Genomic DNA, 14,408 nt, shown 5'->3' on the forward strand with positions numbered 1-14,408 from the left:
AGTAGAGACGGAGTTTCATCACATTGGCCAGGCTGGTCTCGAACTCCTGATGTCAGGTGATCTGCCTGCCTCGGCATCCCAAAGTGCTGGGATTACAGATGTGAGCCACCTCGCCCAGTCTTCCTTTGCCTTTTTTAAAGTTGTTTGTCTTTTTGTAGTTGAGTTGTAAGAACTATATATATATAAATTTTTTTTTTTTTTTTTTTTTTTTTTTTGAGACAGAGTTTCGCTCTTGTCACCCAGGCTGCAGTGCAATGGTGCCATCTCTGGCTCACTGCAACCTTTGCCTTCTGGGTTCAGATGATTCTTCTGCCTCAGCCTCCCAAGTAGCTGGGATTACAGGCACCCGCCACCATGCCCGGCTAATTTTAGTAGAGATGGGGTTTCACCATGTTGGCCAGGCAGGTCTCAAACTCCTGACCTCAGGTCATCTGCCTGCCTCAGCTTCCCAAAGTTCTGGGATTATAGGCGTGAGCCACCGTGCCTGGCCTTTTTATATATTTTGGATACTAAACCCTTATTAGATCTATGATTTGCAAGTATTTTTTCCTATAGGTTGTTGTCTTCCTTTGGTAGAGCCCATTGATGCCCAAAGGTCTTTAATTTTGAGGAAGTTCAATTTATCTGTTTTTTTCTTTTGTTGCTTTTGGTGTTATCGCTTATAATTCGTTGCCAAATTCGAGGTCATAAAGGTTTACTTTGTTTTCTAAGAGTTCTGTTGTTTGAGTGCTTACGTTTAGGTATTATTTTATCTATTTTGAATTAATATTTGTATATGTGTAAAGTAGGGTGTCTAACTTCATTCTTCTGCATATGGATATCTGCATGCTTTTAAAAAATAAACTTTATTTTGGAATCATCTTTTTAAAATTATTTATTTATTTATTTTTTTGAGACGGAGTCTTGCTCTGTTGCCCAGGCTGGGGTGCATTGGTACGATCTTGGCTCACTGCAACCTCCACCTCCCAGGTTCAAGCAATTCTCCTGCCTCAGCCTCCTGAGTAGCTGGGATTACAGGCATGCACCCCCACGCCCAGCTAATTTTTTTATATTTTTAGTAGAGATGGGGTTTCACCATGTTGGCCAGGCTGGTCTTGAGCTCCTGACCTCAGGTGATTCACCTGCCTCAGCCTCCCAAAGTGCAGGCGTGAGACACTGCATCAAGCCTGGAATCATTTTAAATTTACCGAGTTGCTAAGATAGTACAGAGAGTTTCCATATATCCTTCATGCAGCTTCCCTTAATGTTGTCATCTTACATACCATGATTATTTGTCAAAGTAAGAAATCAACTTTGGCATAGTACTAATAACTGTAGACTTTATTTGGATTTCATCAGTTTCTTCACTAATGTTCTTTTACTGTTCTAGGATCCAACGCAGCATACCACATTGCATTTAGTGTGCATGCTTTTTGACTAACTGAAAGTAAATTTCAGTTTATTTTATGCTGATTTTTTTTTTTTTAGACAGGGTCTCAGTCTGTTGCCCGGGCTGGAGTGCAGTGGTGTAATCTCAGCTCACTGCAGCCTTGACCTCCCCAGGCTCAAGCCATCCTCTCACCTCAGCCTCCTGAGTAGCTGGGACTACAGGCATGCACCACCGCACCTGTCTGCTTTTGTATTTTTTGTAGAGACGGGATGTCACTGCCCAGGCTAGTCTGGAACTCCCGGGCTCAAGCAGTCTGCCTGCCTCAGCCTCCTAAAGTGCTGAGATTACAGGTGTGAGCCACCATGCCTGGCCCTGATTGTTTCTTTAGGTTAGAGCTGGAAAACCTTTCTCTCTTTTTTTTTTTTTTTTTTTTTTGAGACGGAGTCTTGCTCCGTTGCCCAGGCTGGAGTGTAGTGGTGCGATCTCGGCTCACTGCAAGCTTCGCCTCCCGGGTTCATGCCATTCTCCTGCCTCAGCCTCCTGAGTAGCTGGGACTACAGGCGCCCGCCACCATGCCTGGCTAACTTTGTATTTTTAGTAGAGACGGGGTTTCACCGTGTTAGCCAGGATGGTCTGGATTTCCTGACCTTGTGATCCGCCTGCCTTGGCCTCCCAAAGTGCTGGGATTACAGGCGTGAGCCACTGCACCTGGCCTAGAAAACCTTTCTGACAACAAAACTCAGATCCCCTTGGCACTTTCCTCACCCTGAGGAAGTATTAAATCAGAAATTATCCTAATGGGGTGAAAGTGAATTATATGGATGATGGTAATGCAAGGAGGAGAAAAAATACTTAGGATTGCTAACAGGTTGGAGAAGATGACCAAGTGGTGGAGGATAGAAATGGTAACTGAAGATTAGCTCACTTGTTCATCTTGACTTGATACTTCCCATCTAGGTTCAGTGTACAAAACCTGAGTGTAGAAAATGGAGGCAGCTTACCAAGGAAATCCAGCTTACTCCACAGATAGCCAAGACTTATCGATGCGGTATGAAACCAAATACTGCTATTAAGGTATGTTCTCTTTTTGCTTTTGAGTTAATTGATATATTAATGTAGTCAATAAATAGTAATGGTGTATGTTTTTCATGTATTGTGTTGATCATTCTGTCAAGGTTGTATTTGCATGCATGTAATAGAACCCCAACTATAATGGCTTAACCAATTAAGGATTTTACTTTTCCGTCATTATAAGCAGTTAAGACATAGGTAAGCAGTTAAGACATAGGCTGTCCAGGGTTGGTTTTGTTGCGCAAAGAAATCTCTTTGTAGTTTCCACTCCAGCCACCTGTAGTCTAACTTCATCCTGAAGGCCACAAGGTAGTTGCTACACCACCCGTCATGTGTCCAAATCCTAAGCAGAAAAGGGGGAAAGGTCAAAGGGCAAGAGGGGAGTATCAGCTGAGCCTGTCCCTCTTTTCCTGGGGGAAACAGGAGCTTTCCTGGAAGTTCCTTCAGTAGATTTCTATTTATATCGCATTGGCGAGAACAGGATCATGCAGCTACTCTGGTTTTAATTTTTTTGCTAGTTTTGGTTTGTTTCATTTTTATATAATGATGTTGACACCATAAATGCAGCTTCCCTAACTATAGTGAGGACAGAGGAAGAAAATATTTTACAACTGAGGATGTTGCAACACTAAACAAAGCCGGATCCTATTAGTGAGGAAGAAAAGATCAATTGATATGCTTGGCAATTAGGAATCGGCCATCGTTGTTATAATGTGCCTTTTTTGAAATTTGGCAATTACTTACTGTTTAAAAACCTATTATTATTGCTTTAGTGCGTTAAGGGTGTTAGTCTACACAAATGCCACTGGTACCTGCAGTACATTAAAGAATATTAGGAATCCTTTTAATCTCAGAAGTAAAATACTTTGTTTCTAGAAATTGAGATAAAATTCACCCTTTTAAAGCATACAATTGAGTGGCTGTGGTGCAGGTTGAGCACCTTAGTCTGAAAATCTGAAATGTTCCAAAATCTGAAACTTTTTGAGCTCTGAGATGATGCTCAGAGGTTCTGCTCAAAGGAAATGTTCACTGGAGCATTTCAGATTTTCAGATTAGGGATGCCCAACCAGTAAGTATGTTGCAAACATTCCAAAATCCAAAATCCAAAACACTTCTGGTCCCAAGCATTTCAAATAAGAGAAATTCAACCTGGGATTCAAAATATAAACATCATATTTTTATAACGCCTGGAATTCAGTAAAAGCCTGGGATTCAAAATATAAACATAATATTCTATTTCATTATATTTATAATAAACTATATAGTTTATTTTCTGTGCCTGGCCTATTCGTTTCTTATGAATAAAAATATGTTAGGAGTGGTTGGGCGCGGTGGCTCACACCTGTAATCCCAGCACTTTGGGAGGCCGAGATGGGCGGATCACCCGAGGTCAGGAGTTCAAGACCAGCCTGGCCAACATGTTGAAACCCTGTCTCTAGTAAAAATATAAAAATTAGCCCGGTGTGGTGGCATGTGCTTGTAATCTCAGCTACTCGGGAGGCTAAGGTAGGAGAATCACTTGAACCCGGGAGGCGGAGGTTGCAGTGAGCTGAGATCATGCCATTGCACTCCAGCCTGGGCAACAAGAGTGAAACTCCATCTCAAAAAAAAAAAAAAAAAAAAAAAAAAAAAAAAAAAAGGAGTGTAATCAGTGAGTTATATCATAAATTTATGTTTAATGTTTGCAAAACTAGAAATGTCTTTCCATGGTTGTACCATACTACAACATTTTGTAGTGTTATTCTTTTTTAAAAAATTTAATTATAGCCATTCTAATGGGTATGTACTAGTATCATTGTAGGGTTAGTTTGCATTTACCTAATAACTGGTGATCTTGAGTATATTTTCATGTGCTCATTGGCCATGCATTTCTCTTTGGAAAATGTCTGATCAAGTTTTTTTTTAATTGGGTTTCATTGATTCATAGTTCTTTATGTAATCTGGATATAACCGTGTATTTTGAATATTTTTTCCCCCCAGTTTGTGTTAAGCCTTTTCATTTTCTGAATAGGTCTTTTATGAGGAATTTTCCATTTTGAAGTGTAGTTTATTCACTTTTTCATTTATGCTTAGAACTTTTTGTGTCTTTTCTGAGAAATCATTGGTTACCTTTCACCTTGTAAACATACTCCGTGATTTCTTTGAGGTGCCTTATAGTTTTCATCTTAGTAGATCACTAGCTCAAGTTTATTTTTGTTTTTGATGTGAGAGGTAGGCCAACATTCAATTTTTTCCATACAGATATTTAGTTGTTCATTACCGTTTGCTAAAAAGACTGTATTTTTCACTTTGTATTATCTTAGCACCATTGTTTTATTTTATTTTATTTTAGGCAGAGTCTTGCTCTGTTGCCCAGGCTGGAGTGCAGTGGCTCGATCTCGGCTCACTGCAACCTCCGCCTCCCGGGTTCAAGTGATTCTCCTGCCTCAGCCTCCCAAGTAGCTGGGACTACAGGCACACACCACCACACCTGGCTAATTTTTGTATTAGTAGTAGAGAGAGGGTTTCACCATGTTGACCAGGCTGGTCTCAGACTCCTGACCTCGTGATCCACCTGCCTTGGCCTCCCAAAGTGTTGGGATTACAGGCGTGAGCCACTGCGCCCGGCCCTATCTTAGCACCATTATAAAAAAATCAATTGGCCATATGTGTGTAGGTCTGTTTCTGGACCCTGTTGCATTAATCTGTTTTTTACCCAATGATCTGCTGTCATGATTATTGTATCTTTATAGTAAGTCTTAAAATCAGGTAGTATACATTCTTCTAACTTTTTTTTTGTTTTCAAGATTGTTTTGGCTATTCTAGGACCCTTATATTTCCATGTAAATATCAACTTCTTAGTATCCAATAAAAAGCCTCTGGGTTTTTTATTGGAATGCATTGAATCTATGGGTCATTTGGAGAAGTGACATCTTTACATTTTTCAGTCCTCTAAGGGGTTGGTAAATGATGGCTCATGGGCCAAATCTGGCTGATACCTATTTATTTTTATTTATTTTTATTTTTCTGTAGGTTATTGGGGTACAGGTGGTGTTTGGTTATGTAAGTTCTTTAGCGGTGATTTGTGAAATTTGGTGCATCCATCACCCGAGCAGTATACACTGCACCCTGTTTGTAGCCTTTTGTCCCTAGCCCCCCTTATACTTTTCCCCCCAAGTCCCCAAAGTTCATTGTGTCATTCATATGCCTTTGTGTCTTCATAGCTTAGCTTCCACATATCAGTGAGAACATACGGTGTTTGGTTTTCCATTCCTGAGTTACTTCACTTAGAATAATAGTCTCCTATCTCATCCAGGTTGCTGCAAATGCCGTTAATTCATTCCTTTTCATGGCTGAGTAGTAGTCCGTCATATATATATGTGTATGTATGTATGTACACATACGCACACACTGCAGTTTCTTTATCCACTTGTTGATTGGTGGGCATTTGGGTGGGTTCCACAATTTTGCAATTGTGAACTGTGCTGCTATAAACATGCATATGGAAGTATGTTTTTTGTATAATGACTTCTTTTCCTCTGGATACCCCGTAGTGGAATTGCCGGATCAAGTGGTAGTTCTGCATTTAGTTCTTTAAGGAATCTCCACACTGTTTTCCATAGTGGCTGTACTAGTTTACATTCCCACCAGCAGTATAGAAATGTTCCCTGTTCACTGCATCCGCACCAACATCTACTGTGGTTTGATATTTTGATTATGGCCATTCTTGCAGGAGTAAGGTGGTATCACATTGTGGTTTTGATTTGCATTTCCCCAATCGTTAGTGATGTTGAGCATTTTTTCATATGTTTGTTGGCCATTTGTATATCTACTTTGAGAATTGTCTATTCATGTCCTTAGCCCACTTTTTGATGGGGTTGTTTTTCTCTTAATGATTTGTTTGAGTTCATTGTAGATTCTGGATAGTAGTCCTTTGTCAGATGTATAGGTTGTGAAGATTTTCTCCCACTCTCTGGGTTGTCTGTTTACTCTGCTGATTGTTCCTTTTGCCTTGCAAAAGCTCTTTAAAGTCCCAGTTGTTTATCTTTGTTTTTATTGTATTTGGATTTGGGTTCTTGGTCATGAAATCCTTGCCTAAGCAAGTGTCTAGAAAGGTTTTTCTAGTATTTCTTCTAGAATTTTTGTAGTTTCAGGTCCTAGATTTAAGTCCTTAATCCATCTTGAGTTGATTTTTGTGTGAGATATGAGGATCCAGTTTTCTTCCCCTAAATGTGGCTAACCAATTATCCCAGCACCATTTGTTGAAAAGAGTGTCCTTTCCCCACTTTATGTTTTTGTTTGCTTTGTTGAAGATCAGTTGGCTCTAAGTATTTGGGTTTATTTCTGGGTTCTCTATTCTGTTTCATTGGTCTATGTGCCTATTTTTATACCAGTACCGTGCTGTTTTGGTGACTATGGCCTTATAGTATAGTTTGAAATCAGGTAGTGTGATGCCTCCGGATTTATTCTTTTGCTTTGTCTTGCTTTGGCTATGCGGGCTCTTTTTTGGTTCCATATGAGTTTTAGAATTTTTTCTCATTCTGTGATGAATGATAGTAATATTTTGATGGGGATTGCTTTTAATTTGTAGATTGCTTTTGGCAATATGGTCATTTTCACAACATTGATTCTACCCATCCGTGAGCATCCATTTATTTGTGTTGTCTATGATTTCTTCCAGCAGTGTTTTGTAGTTTTCCTTGTAGCAGTCTTTAGACTCCTTGGTTAGGTTTATTCCTAAGTATTTTATTTTATTTTGCAGCTATTGGTAAAGGGGTTGAGTTCTTGATTTGACTCTCTGCTTGGTCGCTGTTGGTGTATAGAAGAGCTACTGATTTGTGTACATTAATCTTATATCTGGAAACTTTGCTGACTTCTTTTATCAGTTCTAGGAGCCTTCTGGAAGAGTCCTTAGGGTTTTCAGGGTAAACGATCATATCATCAGCAAACAGTGACAGTTTGACTTCCTCTTTACCGATTTGGATGCCCTTTATCTCTTTCTCTTGTCTGATTGCTCTGGCTAGGACTTCTAGTACTATGTTGAAGAGGAGTGGTGAGAGTGAGCATCCTTGTTTTGTTCCAGGTCTCAGAGGGAATGCTTTCAACTCTTCCCCATTCAGTATTATGTTTGCTGTGGGTTTGTCATAGATGGCTTTTATTACATTGAGGTATGTCCCTTGTATGCCGATTTTGCTGAGAGTTTTAATCATAAAGGGATGTTGGATTTTGTCCAGTGCTTTTTCTGCGTCTATTGAGTTGATCATGTGATTTTTGTTTTTAATTCTGTTTATGTGGTATATCACATTTATTGATTTGCATATGTTAAACCATCCCTGCATCCCTGGTATGAAACCCACTTGATCATGGTGGATTATCTTTTTGATATGTTGTTGGATCCGGTTAGCTAATATTTTGTTAAGCATCTACATTAGCTAGTATTTTGTTAGTGTCTATGTTCATCAGGAATATTGGTCTGTAGTTTTCGTTTTTGGTTATGTCCTTTCCTGGTTTTGGTATTAGGGTGATGCTGGCTTCATAAAATGAATTAGAGAGGGTTCCTCTTTATCTTGTGGAATAGTGTCAAAAGGATTGGTACCAATTCTTCTTCAAATGTCTGGTAGAATTCTGCTGTGAATCCATCTGGTCCTGGACTTTTTTTGTTGGTAATCTTTTAATTACCATTTCAATCTCACTACTTGTTATTGGTCTGTTCAGGGTATCTAATCCTTCCTGATTTAAGCTAGGAGGGTTGTATTTTTCCAGGAATTTGTCCATGTCTTCTAGGTTTTCTAGATTATGTGCGTAAAAGTGTTCGTAGTAGCCTCGAATGATCTTTTGTATTTCAGTGGTGTCAGTTGTAATATCTTTTTTTTTCTTAATGAAGTTATTTGGATTTTCTCCTTTTCTTGGTTAATCTTGCTAATTGTCTATCAACTTTATTTATCTTTTCAAAGAACCAGCTTTTTGTTTCATTTATCTTTTGTATTTTTTTTTTGTTTCAATTTCATTTAGTTCTTCTCTGATCTCGGTTATTTCCTTTCTTCTGCTGGGCTTGGGTTTGGTTTGTTCCTGTTTCTCTAGTTCCTTGAGGCCACACCTATTTATTTATTTATTTTATTTTATTTTTAATTTTAAAAATTTTCTGTAGTGACAGGGTCTTGCTATATTGCCCAGGCTGGTCTTGAACTCTTGGCCTCAAGTGATCCTCCCTTCCCAGCCTCCCAAAGTGCTGGGATTACAGGCGTTAGCCACCGCACCTGGCACCACACCTGTTTTGTAAATATGGTTTTAATTGGGACATAGCCATGCTCATTGTTATGTATTGGCTGCTTTTATGCTACAATGACAGTATTTGCGACAGAGTCCAGAATATTTACTATGTGGTTCCTTACAGAAAATGTTTCCTGACCCCTTTTCTGACCCATGGTCATGGTATCTGTCTCCATCTTTTTGAGGTTAATGTCTCCCAACAGTGTTTTCTAATATTCACTGAGGATATCTTTTGTGCCTTTGTTCAGTTTATTTCTAGATACTTAATTTTTTTTCCCTGTAATTGTAGATAAAATTGATTGATTGATTGATTTTTTTGTTTTGGATGGAGTCTCACTCTGTCATCCAGGCTGGAGTGCAGTGGCACCGTATTGGCTCACTGCAACCACCATCTCCTGGGTTCAAGCAATTCTCCTGCCTCAGCCTCCTGAGTAGCTGGGATTACAGGCACCCACCGCCACGCCCAGCTAATTTTTTTACATTTTTAGTAGAAACGGGGTTTCACCACATTGGCCAGGCTGGTCTCAAACTCCTGAACTCAGGTGATCTGCCTGCCTTGGCCTTCCAAAGTGCTGGGATTACAGGCATGAGCCACCGCACCCGGCCTATTTTTTATTATTTATTTATTTTTTGAAACGGAGTCTCGCTTTGTCGCCAGGCTGAAGTGCAATGGCATGATCTCGGCTCACTGCATCCTCCGCCTCCCAGATTCAAGCAATTCTTCTGCCTCAGCCTCCCGAGTAGCAGGGACTACAGGCACACATCACCATGCCTGGCTAATTTTTTGTATTTTAGTAGAGACAGGGCTTCCCCATGTTGGCCAGGCTGGTCTCGAACTCCTGACCTCGTGATCTACCTGCCTTGGCCTCCCAAAGTGCTGGGATTATAGGCGTGAGCCACTGCACCCAGCCAATAAAATTTATTTTTAACTCCATTTTCAAGTTGTGCACTGTTGCAACTATATAGAAATACAATTAACTTTTGTATATTGGCCTTGTACCCAGAGACTTTGTTAACTTCACTTACTAAGTTTCATAGATCTTTTCATAGATTCCTTTGGGTTGTCTGCAAATCAGTCATACAAATAATCATGATTGTCTACAAACCTCTTCTCAGTCTTTTTGCCCTTTTTCTTGCCTTACTACATTGGTCAGGACCACCAATGATAGTGTTCTATAGAAGTGATGAGAGCAGACAACCTTGCCTTGTTCCTGACTTCAGGAGGAATGTGTTCAGTATCGTCATATACAGTGTTGGCTATAGCTCTTTGCAGACATTCTTTATGAGATGGAGCAGTCTCCTTTTCTTTTCCTAATTTGCTGATAACTTTTTATGATGAATAGATGTTGGCTAATAGTTTTCCTGCATCTTTTATAATGACCATTGCATTTTCTTCTTTAATCAGCAAATGTAATGAATTATACCAATTTGGGAATGTTGAATCAATGTTGCATTCCTGGGGAAAAAAAAATCCGTTTGTTTTTAATATATTGTTCTTTTTATATATTCCCAGATTTGATTAAATTTTGTTAAAGATTTTTGCATCTGTGTTTGTCTTGGATACTTTGTTACTTTCCTTTCTTATAATAACCTTGTCGGGTTCTGCTTTCAGAGTTATGCTGGCTCTGTGAAACGAGCAGTATATCCTCTTTTCTATTTTGTTGTATAGGTTTGATACTACTTTTTTTTGTGTTTGGTTGAATTCGCTAATGAAACAATTTGGGCCAGTAGTTTTCTTTGTAAAAAGTTAAGAATTACAAATTCAGTTTCTTTAACAGATATATGGCCATCTAGGTGGTTTATGACTTCTTTCCATTTTGGAAAGTTGTGTTTTTCAAGCAGTTTGTCTTTTTCATCTATGTTGTCACATTTTTAACTTAAAGTTGTTTGTACTGTTACCTTGTTCTCCTTTTAACGTTGGTGGGCTTTGTCTCGGTATCCTTTCTTTTATTCTTGATGTTGGTGATTTGAGAGTGAGGGAGGGGAAGCATTGATCTGAGCCTGGGATTGGATTCCTGGAATTGGTAAGAGCTATTCCAAAATCTTTCAATTTAGCAGTAGATATTTTTTCTTTTTTCTTTTCTTTTTTTTTTTTCGTAAGGCAGGGTCTCACTCTGTCTCCCAGGCCAGAGTACAGTGGCATAATCCTGGTTCACTGGAGCCTTTACTTCCTGGGCTCAGGTGATTCTGCCACCGTAGTCTCCCGAGTGGCTGGGACTACAGGTGTGTGCCACCGTGCTTCACTAATTTTTGTATTTTTTTTTTTTTTAATAGAGACAGGGTTTTGCTGTCTTGCCCAGGGTGAAGCCCTTGATTGATTCTGGAACTCAACTTTAAGAGTTGAAGACCTCTCTGAGAAGAGGAAGAGAAAAAAGAAAATGGGAGGGAGCTGACATGAGGGCATGGGCAGTTCATTTCCAGGCTGTGTGGCTGCACTGATGGGAGCTGGGAACTGAGCAATGAAAATACCATGAACAGGCAGAGGGGAGCGTGTCCAGCTTGCAGGAACAATATATTGGTTGCACTAAACTTAACTACCTGTGTCCCACATTACTTGACAATGAAAAGTTGACTCAGTGGCATTTCATTATAATATTTAAAGGAGAGTTCAGCCAAGCAACAATAAAAAATAGCAGACTATTTTAATAGATTCTACTTATTGAGCCATTTTCACTCAGCCTGGGTATGCGATGATTCTAAAAGTTTTTTCAGACAATTTTTTAAGATTTTGGATGATTTGTGTAATATTACATTAATCAATACTAGCTGTGATTTTGTTGTTGTGGTTTTGTTTTGTTTGAGAAGGAGTCTTGTTCTATTGCCCAGGCTGGAGTGCAGTGACACCATCTAGGCCTACTCCAGCCTCTGCCTCCCAGGTTCAAGCGATTCTCCCACATCAGCCTCCCGAGTAGCTGGAACTGCAGGTGCTCACCACCACGCCCAGCTAATTTGTGTATTTTTAGTAGAGACGGGGTTTCACCATGTTGGCCAGGCTGGTCTCGAACTCCTGATCTCAGGTGATCCACCTGCCTTGGCCTCTCAAAGTGCTGGGATTACAGGCATGAGCCACTGCTCCCGGCCACTCTAGCTGTGATTTTTACATTTTGTTCTGTGCTTTGACTAAACTGTAATTGGAGTGATCCATAGTCTCACCTCTCTTTTACTTGCTGACAATTGAATGGACAACTTTGACTTTACTAATTGTTTAAATTATGCCTTGCTTTTTGTTTTTTAAATTTTTTCTTGGGTGGTGGTTGTCACTTTTAATTTCTCTAAGTAGTTTTTGAAAACTCGAAGGTTTTCTGTAGAACACTTTTAGACAAATGATATATGTTCATTATTGAAAAATTCCAGCAATATAGAAAAGAACAAAGATAGCAGAAAAAAATTCATGCAGTCTTCATCGTGAATTAACCATCACTGAGTGAGATTCATTCAAGAGTATCTATATAGTGTACCTCTGTGTGTATACAGGGAGAAGGCCTGATTGACAGATAGCTTCCTGTTAAGGAATAGTACTGTACACACTTTTTTTTTCTAAGTTGGTTGTGTTTAATATAACATCAATTTAAAATAAGAAAAGGAAGCCAAAGTGAAATAAGAAATTGTTGAACATAAAATATTTCTTTATCCCAAGAAATAAGTTTCTAAAAACTCTATAAAAGGTTAAGAAAATACGAGAATGAGAAGTGGGAATCAGTTGGGCGCAGTGGCTCATGCCTGTAATTTCAGCCCTTTGGGAGGCTGAGACAGGAGTTTGAGACCAGCCTGGGCAACATGACGAGACCCTGTCTTTACAAAGAATACAAAAATTACCTGGGCCTGGTGACGCGCTCCTGTAGTCCCGGCTACTTGGGAGACTGAAGTGGGAGGATCCCTTGAGCCCATAAGGTCAAGGCTGCAGTGAGCCAAGATGGCACACTGCACTCCAGCCTAAGTGACACAGTGAGACCCTGTTTCAAGAAGAAAAGTAAAAAAGTTGAAATCACTCTAACTTGAAAAAATAAAAAAACAAACTTCATGTTTCAATTTTAGTTGATATTGGTCAACACCCTGCTATGAAATCAGAAAAAATAAATTATATAACACTTCCTTTTCTTCTCTCCCAATTTTTTTATGGTTTTGTTTTTTGTTTAGTTTTCTTGGCGATTTTGTTAATTATTTTCTATAACTGTATTCCCTCCATTGTTTACTCTCACTTATATGTTGATATAGATTTACTGCTCTCTGTAATTTCTTTTACCATAGTTCCTTCTATTTTTTTATTTTGATTTGAAACCTGGCTGGCTGTATTTTAACATCAAGCATTTTTTTCCAGGAGGCCTCAGAGGTGTCAGATTCCTTACATTTTTGAAAACTTAATTACTTTTCTTCTCACATCACCTTAGTTAAAGCCTTTATAGTCTTTTTAAATTCCAACTTCTATGGATAATATCAAATCTCTTCCCCCAACCCCAGTCACCCTCCTTTGAGACCCCTTCATCTTATTGTTCCAGTATGAATCGATTACTCTCCACAACCTGAACTTTTGAAATATTAATTTAAATTATATATATTGACCCTGAGTAATTTTGGTTTTCAGCATGTTATGCTGTTAAGGAGAAAATCAGTGAAGGTTTATTTGTAGAATAACATGAAAAAGAACAATTGACAACTCTGTACACTGTTTTTGATTTTGCTCTTTCTCATTTAATATGTCTTAAAAGATGTGTCCATGTAAGTATATAAAGAGCTCTTCTTTCTCTTTATTTTTATTTCATTCTTTTTTTTTTTTTTGAGACAGAGTCTCGCTCTGTCACCCAGGCTGGAGTACAGTGGCATCCTCTTAGCCCAGCGCAGCCTCAAACTCCTGAGTTCAAGTGATTCTCACCTGACTCAGCCGCTCACCACAGGCACACGACCATGCACAGCTAATTTTTAAAAATTTTTTTGTAGTGACAGGGTCTTGCTGTGTTGCCCAGGCTGGTCTCAAACTCCTGGCCTCAAGTGATCCTCCCACCTTGGTCTCCCAAAGTGCTGGGATCACAGGTGTGAGCCACTGTGCTTAGCCCTTCTTTCTCTTCAATGGCTGTCTAATAAGTAGTCCACTGAACAGACATCCTGTGTTTAATTTAGTGCTATTGAAGGGCATTTAGGTTACTTTTAAACGTTTACTGTTCCTGACTGTACTTTAGTGAAAAGCTTTCTATCTGTGCTATTTTTGAGTATATTTGTAAGATCAGTTCCTACAAATGAAATTTCTGTATCAAAGGGTAGATGCTATTGTTTTAATGTGAAATAAGTTATAGACACAGAGTTATAATTTGTATGTAAGGAGGAAAGAATGAAAGCAAACACTGGTGTGCCTCCCTACTACTCAATTGAAGAAACAGAGCACTCCCAGTGGCTTTGTCCCTCCCTCCAGTGTGCTCCTCAGTAGTTATTATGCTTCCTCTCCTTCCCTTGCAGGGGTAAACAATGTCCTGAATTTTGTGGGTTTTTTTTTTTTTTTTTTGAGACAGAGTTTTGCTCTTATTACCCAGGCTGGAGTACAGTGGCGCAGTCTCGGCTCATTGCAACCTCCACCTCCCAGGTTCCAACGATTCTCCTGCCTCAGCCTCCTGAGTAGCTGGTGCCCACCACCACACCTGACTAATTTTTTGTATTTTTAGTAGAGACGGGGTTTCATCACGTTGGCCAGGCTTGTCTCGAACTCCTGACCTCCGGTGATCCACCCACC

The 14,408-nt window shown here is 39.4% G+C and overlaps 1 protein-coding gene across 6 annotated transcripts in view; it reads left to right on the plus strand.

Moving 5' to 3' along the window:
• KDM1B (lysine demethylase 1B) overlaps positions 1 to 14,408 on the plus strand; it is a 68,861-nt gene that overhangs the window by 14,142 nt on the left and 40,311 nt on the right. For all 6 annotated transcript variants that reach the window (XM_019029387.3, XM_055390682.2, XM_055390684.2 and 3 more), the window contains one exon: positions 2,327 to 2,443. In XM_019029387.3, coding sequence (XP_018884932.1) covers positions 2,327 to 2,443 — 117 coding nt within the window. The remainder of the gene's footprint in view (positions 1 to 2,326; positions 2,444 to 14,408) is intronic.

Source organism: Gorilla gorilla, chromosome 5 (genome assembly GCF_029281585.2).
Source record: "Gorilla gorilla gorilla isolate KB3781 chromosome 5, NHGRI_mGorGor1-v2.1_pri, whole genome shotgun sequence".
NCBI classification, from domain to species: domain Eukaryota; kingdom Metazoa; phylum Chordata; class Mammalia; order Primates; family Hominidae; genus Gorilla; species Gorilla gorilla.